Source organism: Corvus hawaiiensis, chromosome 8 (genome assembly GCF_020740725.1).
Source record: "Corvus hawaiiensis isolate bCorHaw1 chromosome 8, bCorHaw1.pri.cur, whole genome shotgun sequence".
Taxonomy (NCBI): domain Eukaryota; kingdom Metazoa; phylum Chordata; class Aves; order Passeriformes; family Corvidae; genus Corvus; species Corvus hawaiiensis.
Window position 1 is genome coordinate 23,904,452 of NC_063220.1, and position 12,729 is coordinate 23,917,180.

Sequence of the window (12,729 nt, forward strand, 5' to 3'; positions counted from 1 at the left end):
AGCATGTGCCTGGCCCTAAAAATGCAATTATGTTTCTTAATGAAGGCCGGAGAGAACACCCATTAGCTGTGCAATGAACAAGCATATTCAAGATTTGGATCCTATCACAGCCATCAAGGTAAAAACCATCAGAGCAGACAACTTCACAAATTGTTGATGTCAATACTCACCATTAAAGGCCCCACAGTAAGGACAAGTGTTTTTCTTTCGGCACTTCTCAGACACTTTCTTTTTTAGCCCTCTCTTCTGAAGATATGCGAGGCCAGGTCGTTTTAGGTAATCCAAAAACTGCTTTCTTTCTTCCACCGACAGCATGATACGGCAACAGGTTTTGCAGATCATCTTAAATGTAAACACATATAAATCCAGTTGTCTAAGAGACACATTCAGAGATGTAACCTCTTGAACTATAGCTTAAGTTCTTCAACACAGTGCATTTTTTTTGAATGAGATACTACTGCCTTGATCGAAGGACCAATTCACATATTGGAATACACAATAAAAAGCACAAAAGAAGAGGAAAAATACAGCCAATGAGGCAAATCCTTAGCTAAGATCTGCAGGGCCTTAAAAATCCCTGTAAAGCAAGCAGAGCTTTGGTTTACTGGGATGTTCTAAAAGGCAAATCATCCTGCATACAATCAATTCAAACTGCAGAAAAATAATGGATTAGATTTATCAGTCTGAAATTACATAGAATATCACTAAGACTGGTCTTTAAATACACATATTTTACAAAAGAAAATGTACATAAAGATAACTTAATAATGCAACCTTATTTTGGCCTTCTCAATTACTTTCAAGCATCATCTCTCCTGAAAATTTCCTTTTTCTAGACTAAAAACTGACAACAAATCATAATCATGTCTACCTGTAAGATGCCTATCACAGCTTTGAAGTATCCAACATGAAAACATGGTAGTTCTAAGTCAATGTACCCATAGTGCCCTAAACAATCAGCCAGACTTTTTCCACAGGTTTCACAGGGACGGTCTTTTTCACTGGTTCCCTTTGGGAGAAAGCAAACACACATGTAGAGGAAAAAAAGTTAGCTGTAATTTATGGGATAGATACAAAATACAACAGTTTATAAGCTAGTCAGGAATCCTAATAGCAGGGCCACTCCTCCCCAGCATCAGAAGCACGTCAATAGCATTATAGTCACTCTGACCCTTAAGAAAAATGGTTTTACACACAGAACCTGCTGACACCAATGACCCGGACTCAAGCAGCTCTTGCAGCTGATCTACAGCCCGTTAATCTACATTGTAGCATTTTGGTGACACATGTTTCTGGGTGTCCCAGCAGTTTGGCAGAAAGAAACTTACCTCCTGCCTCAAAAGAATGCATTCCTGCCCTCCAAAAGCATGAAGAAAATAGCTGGCAGCACAGCTAATAGTCTATGAAATTCAAGTAAGGACTCAATTGAACTTATTTTGGACAAGCAGTACATTTCAGTTACCCCAACTTTTTTTTTAACCACTCCACCAACTCCTCAGAAAGAGTCTGGAAAACAAAAAAAAAGGTTCTCACCATGCGATGGTCCAGCACTCCATACTGCAGTGGAGAGTGATGGTTGTCCTGACTATACAAATTTTTGCTAACCACTTGAATATGAGCTTGCTGACGCATCTCTTCTGGAGATTTCATGCCAAAACAGATGTGGCTTCTAGGACAGGAAATTTCAGATGTATGCATGGGCACACACACACACACACATATATATATACATATATGCAAAAAAACTAACAGCAACAAGCAAACATACACATAAGCATCACTAAACTACAGAACCAATGAGGTTGAAAAAAACCTCGGAGATCACGGAACCCAACCTATGACCAAACGCCACCTTGCCAATTAGATTATGGCACTGAGTGCCACATCCAGCCTTTCCTCCACCACCTCTCTGCACAGCCCATTCCAATGTCTAATCACTCTCTCTGTGAAGAAATTCTCCCTGATGTCCAACCTAAACCTTCCCTACCGCAACTTAAAACTGTGTCCAGTTGTGCTGTCACTGATTGCCTTGGAGAAGAGACCAATTCCTAGCTGGCTACAACCTCCTTTGAGGTGGTTTTAGAGAGTGATAAGCTCTCCCCTGAGCCTCCTTTCCCCCAAGCTAAACACTCCAGTTCCCTCAGCTGCTCCCCATAGGGGTCGTGTTCTAGACCCCTCGCCAGCTCCGCTGCCCTTCTCAGGACCCCAAAATACTCGAAAGCAATGCACAGGTGGCTAAGTTGATTCACAATATTGCTGACACAGGTTCTTTTCGGACAACTATAAAAAATAAAGCTGCTTTGCGATGAGTTGGTGGTTTTTATCTGAGGCGTTTATCGACCTTCCTGAGCATCCCCACAGTCCGACACAGGCACAGCCACCCGTGTGGGAGAACCCAGCCTGTGCCAGCGCTCCAAGAAGCGGAGCAGCCGAGCCAGGAGCCGCCCCCCGCGGCCCTCCAAGCCAACACTCTCCTAACTATGGCTACACCGGTTACCCCCCCACCCCCCGGAATTCTGCTGCTCCCCGCCTCAGCCCGCGGGCACCGCACGGCCCTCACTCACATTTTCTTGGCCACATCCGTCTCCCTGAACTGCTCCTTCACCATCGCGGCGGCGGGACCCGCGCGGCTGCACGCGGGGCCTGGGCCGGGCCGGGGCGGGGCGGGGCGGTCAGCGCGGCCTCCGCCCGCAGCGCCCCCAGCCGGCACCGCCGCTTCGGGGCGATCGCCACCGAGGGAAACTCCTCAGCCTCCCTGGCACCCCACTCTCGTGCGCGGTCAGTGCGCACCAAAGAAATCGCTTCTTATTTTCGGGTGGAACTTCCTGAGCACCGCCTGCCCATCGCCTTTTGTTACTGCCCGGCACCACGAAGCAGAGGCCGGCTCCGCTCTCTGACACCCCTCCCTATCTATGCACATAAATGAGGTCCCCCCTCGGTCGTCTCTTCTTGAGGCTGAAGAGGCCCAACTCCCTGAGGCTGAAACAACTCCTCAGCCACTGCTGAGCCGCCACGTTCAGTCCGTGGCTCTGCGTGTCCCCAGAACAGCTTTGGGCCTGGCCCCGGTCACCAGCGGCAGTGCCAGTACACGGCGGGGCTGAGCTCGGCCCTGCTAAACTGAGCTCGCCGCAAGGCGCTCACGGAGCTGAGCCTTCCCCCAGTGGGACACGGAGCTGCCTCCAGCCCGGGTCCCCTCAGGCGCACAGAAGCCACCCCTGCCGCTATGTCCTGCCACGTCCGGCTCTGGAATAGACAGCCTTACACAGAACCCCACCCCCACAGGAAGGGCCCCCGCACCGCCTTATGATTGGCCGAGGGGCGGCGCTGGCCCTTTTCTCGTCGGGTCGCAGGAGCCGCTGCCGCCGCCATGGTGAGTGCCCGGGCCGCGTCCCGCCATCCGCCCCGCGCCGCCGCCATCCGGGCCCCGCCGCGCCCCCGCACCGCCGCGCCCCGCCGGCCCGGCCTGCCCGCACCCGCCCGCGGCGGTATGGCGGTCACCGAGCCTGGGCTCCTGCGGCCGAGCCGCCGCGCGTCCGTGCCCGCTGGTAGCAGCGAGCTGCGGGGTGAGGGCCGCGCCGTGTGCTCGGCTGCGCCGTGTCCGTGCTCGGTCAGAGCAGCCCCGGGCACTGATAGTGCGGCACCAGTGTGCTGCTGCTCTGGGGGTGTTTAGGGGCTGCCGTGGGTCACAGCCGCGTTTATCACGGCTGCTGCTGTCTGAAAGCCTTATGGAAATAGTGGTGTGCTGGGTTTTCAAAGAAACTTAGGCACTGCGTTGGGAAGAGCATGGCCAGCAGGTCGAGGGCGCTGATCTGCCCTTTTAGTCAGCTCTGGTGAGATTGTACTTGGAGTGTTCCAGTTCTGGGCTTCTCAGTACTAGATAGACATCGAGTTCCTGGAGTGGCTCCAGTGGAGGGCAGTGAGGATAACCTGGGGTACTGGAGCATTGCTCTTACAAGAAAGGCTGAGAGAGATGAACGTATTCAGCTCAAGAAAAGATGAAAAAAGGGGACATTACCAGTGCCTACCAGTATTTGAAGGGAGGTGTCAGAGGATGGAGCCAGGCTCTGCTTAGTGGTGCTAGGCAGTCGTACCCGGGGCAAGGGCAGAAACTGATGCACAAGAAGTTCTGCCTGAACATCAGGAAGAACTTCTTTACTCCTCCAGTGTGTGGTCACTCACTCTTTTCTGTTCCCTCGCTTCCTTTTCATCCTGCCCTTTACCCTCAGCGCACTGCCGTGTCCTTAGGCTGAGGTCAGGTGCTAACATACCAAGTACTCTGCCAAGTGTGTAATTTACTGAAAAATCATGGTAAGCTTCTGTGGACCCACTCATCTCTGTTTTTCCTTTCAACCAGGAGCATCCAGGTATCTCGGGTGCTCCCTTGTCCTTAGGGCTGGGAAGCCACAGAGTTGGTAACATTTGGGCTTAGAAGGAAACTTCTGTTATATTGTTATAGTACTTGGGATTGAGATCCATGTCTTTTACTAAAAGCTGCTTCAGCTTTTCACGGTAGTGAAGGTGTGTGTGTTGCTGTGGTGTTTGGAATCTGGGGATGAGTTTGTCAGTTTCTCACTGTACTATCAAAAAGTATTTTCTGTAGCCCAGGACCGGTCCACTTAGGTTATGAATTCACTGGCAGTATCAGAGGCTCCTGGCTGTTGTGGTACCGTGTATTATTTATGTATGTATTAAGTTTCTGTTGCATTTGTAGCTATTGTTGTGGTTTATTTAATGTTTTCTCTTGCAGAATGACACAGTGACCATCAGAACCAGGAAGTTCATGACCAACAGACTTCTGCAGCGCAAGCAGATGGTAAAATACTACAGAAAATTGCCTTTATTTGTTCTGGTTGTTCTGGGCTGGAAGAAGGTTTAGCCACTATAAGTATGGGGCCTTACAGAGTTCTTAAATTAAGAATTGTAAGAGCTTACGGGTTTAGATGTGTTGATGTATGCTTAAGGTAAATCTTGATAGTGAAGTTGTACCAGGGGAGCTTGAGATTGGATGTTGGGGAAAATTTCTGCACCAAAAGGGTTATTAAATAGCATTGGGATAGGCTGCCCTGGGAAGTGGTTAAGTCATCATCCCTGGAGGTATTGAAGACATGTAGGTGTAGCACTTAAGGACATGGCTTAGTGCCAGTGTGAGACTTGACAGGACTGGATTTACTATTGTATTCAATGATTTTAAAGGTATTTTTCAGTCTCAATGACTGTGTGAAGCAAGAAGCTTTTGAATGCTTTTGTATCAAATGAGTAATAGTTTATGCTGCTAAAGTTGGTTAGTTTAAATGTTAAGCTCATGGTGGGACTGTAGCACCTGATTTTTGTACTGGACATTGACTTTTTATCAACTTGTAAAAATTCTTTCTTAGGTGATTGATGTTCTTCATCCTGGGAAGGCCACAGTCCCCAAAACAGAAATCAGGGAAAAGCTGGCAAAAATGTACAAGACAACCCCTGATGTAATTTTCGTCTTTGGCTTCAGAACTCACTTTGGTGGTGGCAAGACAACCGGTTTTGGCATGATCTATGATTCCCTGGACTATGCAAAGAAAAACGAACCAAAGCACAGGCTTGCCAGGGTATGTTGTCTTCTGGTGTCTTGAAAGCAGTTGACATAGGTTGGAAGTGTTTAGTTACCCATGATTTGTGTGTCTAAAAACTCAAGTTTTGTGAAAGTACAGTTGTGTGAGAGTTCTTAAAATAGCACAGGTTAACTTCTGCATTTGCAAAATAGGCTAAGTATATTTTTACACTATATTACAAGGGAGTTGGGAAGGCAAAACTGCTATTACCAGAGGTGTTTTGCAGTAGTTTTAACAAAACAGTAATAAAGGTCTGGAAGAAGCATAAGAGATGTCCTACTTCAGTGTTTATGTTCTGTGTTGAATCATTCATTAGTTAATGATACTGCTATTTAATATTTCAAGTTTAAACTTAAGTTCAAGAGTTGTTAGTAGACAAACAATGTTAAATGCAACTTTTAACTGTTTTTAATAGCACGGCCTGTATGAAAAGAAAAAGACTTCCAGGAAGCAGCGAAAAGAGCGTAAGAACAGAATGAAGAAAGTCAGGGGCACAGCCAAGGCAAATGTTGGTGCTGGCAAGAAGGTAGGATGAGAATATCTTTTAAGATAGAGTGAGCATATGCCTTTGAAATGTTGATTAGAAGCTCTTCAACAGAATAACATTGTTTTTCTTCCATTTTTTCACCTGTTCTACTGGATAACAGAAGGTAAAAACTGTGTGTTGTATAGCTTGTCATCAGCTCAGTAGCTTAGTTTTGCTCCTCACTGCTGCAAGCCTAGCTGATGTGACATGAAACAATGCTTCCTAAATTACTGTTTCCTATGTGTCATTTGAACTAAAATTAAACTTCCATAAATCTAACAGTATTGCTCTAATCACGTAACTCCGTCTCGCAATACACACGTTAGAGAATCTTAACACTTGTTACTCAGGCTGCCTAAACACCTAATGCTTCTCCACCAAGTTACTGTTGGTATGGTGTTATCTGTAGAGGTAAGTTTAAGGATGTGTGGTATAGACAGTGAGAACAGTGTGTGAATAGAAGTAAGGTAGAATGCATCTGGGTTTGAGAGACTCATTCCCAAGGTAGTGGAGTCTTCCTCTGGTGTGGCTGGACTGATACAGCCTTCTTGGGCTATATCTACAATCTGATACAAACAGCTTGGGGGGAGGCGGATTTCCTCCATCATAAAACAAAACCAAAGCTGAGGAATAGGTTGGGTGGGAAGCCAGTCACTTTCCTTCACAGTATTCTGTCCTCTAATAAACTGATTAAGCTGTGCAGTCAAGTGGGTTGGTTTTTTTCAAGTGTTTTAACAAGGGGAGAGAGGGTAATGTTCTGTAGCTGGGAAAATGCCTTGACATCTTGAACTTCAGTAATCTTCACTTTTGCTTTTTTCCTACTTTCTTGAAACTCTCCATCAGAAGTGAAGTATCTACAGGTACTGGAAATGAGCATGGATGTGGTGCCTGCATTATACATCACTGAAATGTGTCCATCCTTTAATTGAAGCACTGTACTGCCTTGTATGCATGTTTGATTTAAATTTAGATCTGTCCTGTGAAGGTTCAGTTAATTCCATAATGAATTTTATTTGTGTGACTTGGAAGTAAAATTTGGCTAGTAGCAAACCAGATTTTTTGAAACTAGTGAATCAACTTTAAAATAATTCCCAGTGAGAAAAAAATCCAAGAAACTCAGTGTTGTTGACTTGAGACATTGGTTCAGACACTGCAGGATCTGATTCAAAGTAGTACAGTGCAACTGCATGTGTAACTTGACCATTGTGTGAAAGGAGTTGTGTACATGAAAGCTAAGTCACATCACACTTGGTGCATTTGAGATGGTGCTTGGAAATGGCACAGTTGTCAGCATTAAACTGTATTTAACTATTGCCCTGCAGTATTCGTAGTTAAGAAAGAAATTACAGTGGAATTGGAAATGTCAGTGAAATTAGGTTTTGTAGTAGTTAGTGTGGAAGTGAAGGTCTTGTTATCCCTGGATGGAGAGGAGCCAGTGCTACTGACAGTTGTTAGATCAGGGAACTACTCTACTAGAAAACATTAGGAGCCTTCTTCTTTCTGCTTTAATGGTGTTTTAACCATTAAGTCCTAAAATTGTTTATGGCACAAAATGAGCATTTGGTATACTAGTGACACCTAATGTGTACACTCCTGTCAATGGCCAAGGAGTCATTTCATATTGCACCAATCCCACTAGTACGGAGGAACTTTGTCCCTAAAGATTTTTGCACCTGAAGGTAGCTGTTGTTGAGTGTTAATGAAAAGTGATTAAATGATTCACTTGAATTATTGATGCTGTCTAGTTCATAGAAACTCTCTTAAAGCATATCAGCACTTCAGAAATTAAAGGCAAGGATCATGCATAGGAGATGTGACTTCTGTATCAAGTGCTTGTCAAACTAATATGCAGTCTTAGTAGTAGGTGAACTGTGTTTTTTATTAGAGTTATTTTGATGTCTTTTAAAATGATCTTTCAGTTGATAAGTATGCATGGGTTAGATGTGACTTGTTTACCAGATTTTTTAATCTTTGTGTTGTCACTTAAACTAAGGATAAATTATTTTGTGCGCTTCCTGAAAAAGTTGCTTGAGAAGAGTTCTGTGATGCATTACAGAAAAATGTTTGTGAAATACACTTAGGTCTTTAAGCTCTGTCTTGAAAAATGCATGTTCAAAGATCATGGCATGGCATGGTTCATCATCCTTATCTCAGCTATGTGGAGGAATTTTTAATAGGAGCCCTGGAATATAATTTTGAGTCCACCTACAGAATCGGTGAGAACTGTTTATCTCAGAAATGTGTAGGTACTTGATTCTGAGAAATGTGCAGGCAAGTGCATATTGTTGTAAAAGTTAAGTAGCAGATACAGTCGTGAAAAACTCAGACATAACTATGCTGATGTCTTGCTAAGTTTTCTTTGGTGCTTCCTTTCATTTCGCACTCCTGTAGAATTCCCGTTCTGTTTCCCCTGCAGTTTCAAGAGAAGTGTTTTAAAGTATTTTTAGTGTATTGTGTGGCTCTAGAGTTTGCTGAGCTTGCTAATATTTGCAACAAGTGTATGTGGATATGCCTCACTTGGTCTTTGCATTCAAAACATTGATATGCAAAACAACATTTTTATAGTGTTTTTAATGTCATAATTGTAGCTGTGACAGCCTTTGACATGTAAGGCTGTCAAATAGAAGTGTGGATGGATAAGCACTTCTAAGCCATTGTAGCCTGTAGGTATAATGAACAGGCATTCTGAGTATTAGTTAACTTTTAAGTAGCTATTGTTAAGAAACTATTTTGAGTACTTAAGGGAATAGTAAAATCTAAGTCTTCAGTGCCTACAGTAGTCAAAACTTTGACGGTTTCCTATCACATTTCAGCGTGGTTATTGAAAAAAAGCACATTGTGAGTGTCAGTAAGAGCCCTCAAAGCTTAATTTTTTACAGTAGTCGAATTTAGATAAAATTATTATTAATTGATGCTTTCTCTTTTTCAGTAAATGACCAGAACATTCTTTGGGTGGAAAACGGATAACAGGTACGACTTCAGAATGCTTTGTAAGGGCAGACATTCAGTAGTGCAGTCATTATAACAAGTCTGAGGTTGATTTATGCAAAGACTGTGATACTTGTGCAGACATAGAACCCAGTGCAAGAGTTTAAGAATATTTACAAATCACTTTTGCACTTATTACTGAGTTGGTAGCTTATGTGACTTGGACTTTGATGAAATACCTGATTAGTATAAAGACTGAAATAATACATCAGGCACTTCAGATTTACTGTTGCTAAAGCTGCTGATTGTTTAGTCTTACTGTAAACAACGCTTATATTTTTCATTTGTAGGTATGCTAAGGAGAGGATAGTAGACTTCTGGGTTTTATTGTCTTAAATAGATGATAGTAGCATGATATCTATTTTTGGAAGAGATGGATATTGTTTTCCTACAGGTACTCATTTCAAGTAAAATACAAACAAACACGATACTCTTACATACAAGTCAGACTACATTTTTATGTCTTTGCTGCAGAAACATAAGAGCTGTGGTCAAGATCTGCTCCAGAAAAAACTCTGCTTTTATTACAAATGGTCTGAGTGACTCAGTTGAAAGCAACTTAAACAGTCTGTCTGGGAGCTGATATCGTGGGTATAATGTCTTAAACAGAAAGCTGTCAAAGCAGTTGTAGCTTGTTGATCTCTTCTCCAGAAATGCTATAATGTAGGCTCATTTATTGCCATGACGGTGCTGGGAAATTTTGAACCTTATGCTCTTCTAAGAAGAGCAATATGGTTCACCTGACTTGTTTGGGAAACAGTTTTTCAGGCTTTATAGAGGTATGAGTGTAAAAATTGTTCTAATTGTGGGTCAGTGATCTATTTTTTCCTTTACAGGCAGCATCATTCCATGAAGAACTATAGAATTAATTACTCTGGAAAGCAGAAGCTGCTCATCTGACTAACATCAAATAAACTCTGTCAATAAAATACTGGTTTGCCCTTTAATTTGATTTGAAAGCTACCATTTTGTAATGTTTGAGAAATTCAGTATGGGTGTACTGTTCACACTGGATTAAAATCTTTTCATAATTAAACAAGTCTTGTCTTGAGTATCAGCTTAAAGTGAACCAGAGCTTCCTGCAGGTAGTATTGGAGCTAATTCCAAGCAGGGACTGTTAGTTCACGGAGGTAGACATGCTTTTGTTCAAACTGTGGTTTGGAAAGTCTTTTTGTTTGGCTGCCTGTTTTATATAGACCTGTAGAACACAGTGGAAAGGAGAACAGAACATGCAGACAGAGACACTCAGAGCTGCTTACTTCCCCAGTTAAAGATTTTGCTAGTGAAGATGTTAGGAATGATTTGTCTTTTGTTCCTGGGTTGTCAGGACAGGCTCTGGGATCTGTCTCTGACCTGCAAACTGTGTGTTACATCCCTAATTTTTCATCTAATAGTGTTAAAGGAGCCATTTAAGAGAAGCGTGGGTAGTCTGGTGCAGGTTTTTTGAGGAGCAAGGAAAGCAGAAGTTCTGTGTTTCAAATAGGAGTGAAACAGACTGGGCAGCTCTAGCAACTGTGCTGATTAAGGCTCTTTGTTACCTAAATGCAGTATTTTGTAATTGATCCACCTTTGTACTGGGCAGCACATTTTAAGACGGGTAAAGTGCTTTTAGTGTTTGAGGGAGAAAACCAGCACTACCGCAGCTAAGAGTTGTTAAAGGGGTCGAAAGGGGATGTTGTACAAGCTCTGCTAAGTATAGATAAGGCACTTAATGCCTCTTGTAGTACCTTCCGCCCCAGTCTTGAACTAGTGGGGTTGCTGTTTGTGTTCAGCAGCATCACACTGTTGGCTGTACAGCTCATAGCTGTGGTGCTGCAGTGAGCCCTTCCCATATATAATGTTCAGCATGAACATTAGAGGAGGTAGGCTATTTAGTGTAATTGAACAATCACTAGGGGGTGCTGTGAACAGAGCACTACAAATGCAAGGAAGACGTGCAGCAATTCTTCATGGAATAGGTTGGAAGGAAGCCAAATTGTTCCTGGCCAAAGAGGTCAATTTCTTTGAAAACATGCTTTAAAAATAGCTGTGTTAAAGAACTGAGACTTGAAGTGATATGCTTGTTTCACTCTTGGTTTGAATTTGATGGAAACCATCTGTTTCAGTGAAGACCATAGGAGTTCGTGTTTTCCAAATGTTTACTGCTTGAAAGCTGTAGAGTGCTGGCACAAATTCTAGTTGCTCTTTTCAGAAGCCTCCTTACCTTAGTTTTATGCAATCAAGGAAGGATCTATAAATAAGTGCTGGCGGAAAGGTGCATGCCTTGTGTAGGATTGATGTTTTGACTTTACATAGTAAACAGTACTGTTCTGGGCAGTCTGCCTCTAGAAGCAGAAATTAGTTCTGGAATTGGAGTACTGAAGGTTTCCTTCTCAGTTTTATAATGTCGTACATTTTATTCATTTCAGATTTGTTTATGTGGGTAGTACAGTAATTCTGCAAAGCAGATGGATTGAAATAGTTACATCTTGGTGCTATAATTTGGGATTTCATGCCCCATCTTGATTGAAGAGTGACAGCAAAAAACATGTAGTGAATCCATAGAACAATTGATTCCTTGCAGGGTTAAGTTACAACTTCATATCCATAGGATATACTCTGGTCTAGCAATAGGAGGGAGTAAGCACAAAAAATAGGGAAGGGGTGAAAATGACATCAACCTAGAATTAACTGATCAAATCAGATCAGGCTGTTGGAGTTTTCCCACTATTCTGCAACATTCTGTGTTGGTATATCTGTCCTTTTCTCCTGTCATTCTACCTGGAAAATGGCAAACAACTGAAGAGCTGTCACTGGGATCTTTGCACTTCAGCAGTTGGGAGTTTTATGCAGGTCTTAATATGAAGTTTGTTCTGCCAGTGTTTTGTCTCTGCACTCCAGTTTAAGCAAGGTATAGCAGGTGTTCTGTAATTCAGAGGTTTAATGCACACGTCACGCTGTGAACACTATAGGCTAATCCCCTTTCCTGTGGGAGATAAAACAATTAAGTGGAACAGGAATCTTCACTTTTTTCTTTACTGTGTGCTGAAGGAACCCTTTTATTTCATGCTGATCTTGCACATGCCATCATTTAGAGGTAGTGGTTTTGTCCCTGTTGCCTGCTTGGCCTGGCTCTCGTATTTCAATATCTCAAGAATTTTATCTATTTAATGACAGTCTGGAATCTAGATTAGAAGATGAAGGAATTTTGGAGAACAACTTCTAAATTAATCTGGTGGTGAACAATCTCAAATTTATTTATGTGGAAAGAATTTTCTTAGTTGTTGTTTACAATGGGTAGGGCTTATTGGAGTTGCATGCACAGAAAATATTGGTATTTTTCTGTAGGAAGGACTCAAAGTTGTATAGCAGGCCTAGTAAGAGCAGGGATTAGTGTCCTGGCTGCACAGAAAAAGAGAATGTTGATGAGGATGAAAGATGGTAAAATTTGGCACCAGCTGGGGACAATGAGGTGGTTTTGTCTAGGGACCAGCTTGTAACAAGTTTAAGAACAAGTGTTAAGGGGAAGAAATGAAGCTGATACCAGCAGTGGCTTGAAATAAATGAGGCAGAGTATGCTTTGAGAAGACTGCAGTGCCAACAGTCAGCTGAATGGGCAATGTGGTTTCTTTCTAATGATAGAAAGTG

General features: G+C 42.9%; 2 protein-coding genes across 9 annotated transcripts in view; one reads left to right on the forward strand and one right to left on the reverse strand.

Annotated features, from left to right (window-relative positions):
- POLR3A (RNA polymerase III subunit A) overlaps positions 1-3,225 on the reverse strand; it is a 39,412-nt gene extending 36,187 nt beyond the window's left edge. For 4 of the 5 annotated variants that reach the window (XM_048311965.1, XM_048311968.1, XM_048311967.1 and 1 more), the window contains exons 1-4: positions 2,565-3,224; positions 1,534-1,669; positions 872-1,009; positions 171-342 (exon numbers count right to left, since the gene is read on the reverse strand). In XM_048311965.1, coding sequence (XP_048167922.1) covers positions 171-342; positions 872-1,009; positions 1,534-1,669; positions 2,565-2,608 — 490 coding nt within the window. In that variant the 5' untranslated portion in view covers positions 2,609-3,224. Of the gene's footprint in view, positions 1-170; positions 343-871; positions 1,010-1,533; positions 1,670-2,564 lie in introns of all 5 variants that reach the window. The other variant, XM_048311966.1, reaches the window with a different exon arrangement.
- A 68-nt stretch (positions 3,226-3,293) lies between these two features.
- On the forward strand, positions 3,294-10,049 carry RPS24 (ribosomal protein S24). 4 transcript variants are annotated; one of them, XR_007205234.1, is made up of 8 exons: positions 3,294-3,370; positions 4,748-4,813; positions 5,376-5,585; positions 6,004-6,114; positions 6,236-6,238; positions 6,958-6,974; positions 9,044-9,084; positions 9,939-10,049. XR_007205234.1 is itself a non-coding variant. In XM_048311969.1 (7 exons), exons 1-6 carry the CDS (start codon positions 3,368-3,370, stop codon positions 9,044-9,046), a joined length of 396 nt encoding a protein of 131 aa, XP_048167926.1. In that variant the 5' UTR covers positions 3,294-3,367; the 3' UTR covers positions 9,047-9,084; positions 9,939-10,049. The 4 variants fall into 4 exon arrangements, 2 of the variants coding, with proteins under 2 accessions (XP_048167926.1, XP_048167928.1); XR_007205235.1 differs by lacking the exon at positions 6,236-6,238; XM_048311969.1 differs by lacking the exon at positions 6,958-6,974.
- The last annotated feature ends 2,680 nt before the right edge of the window (positions 10,050-12,729 follow it).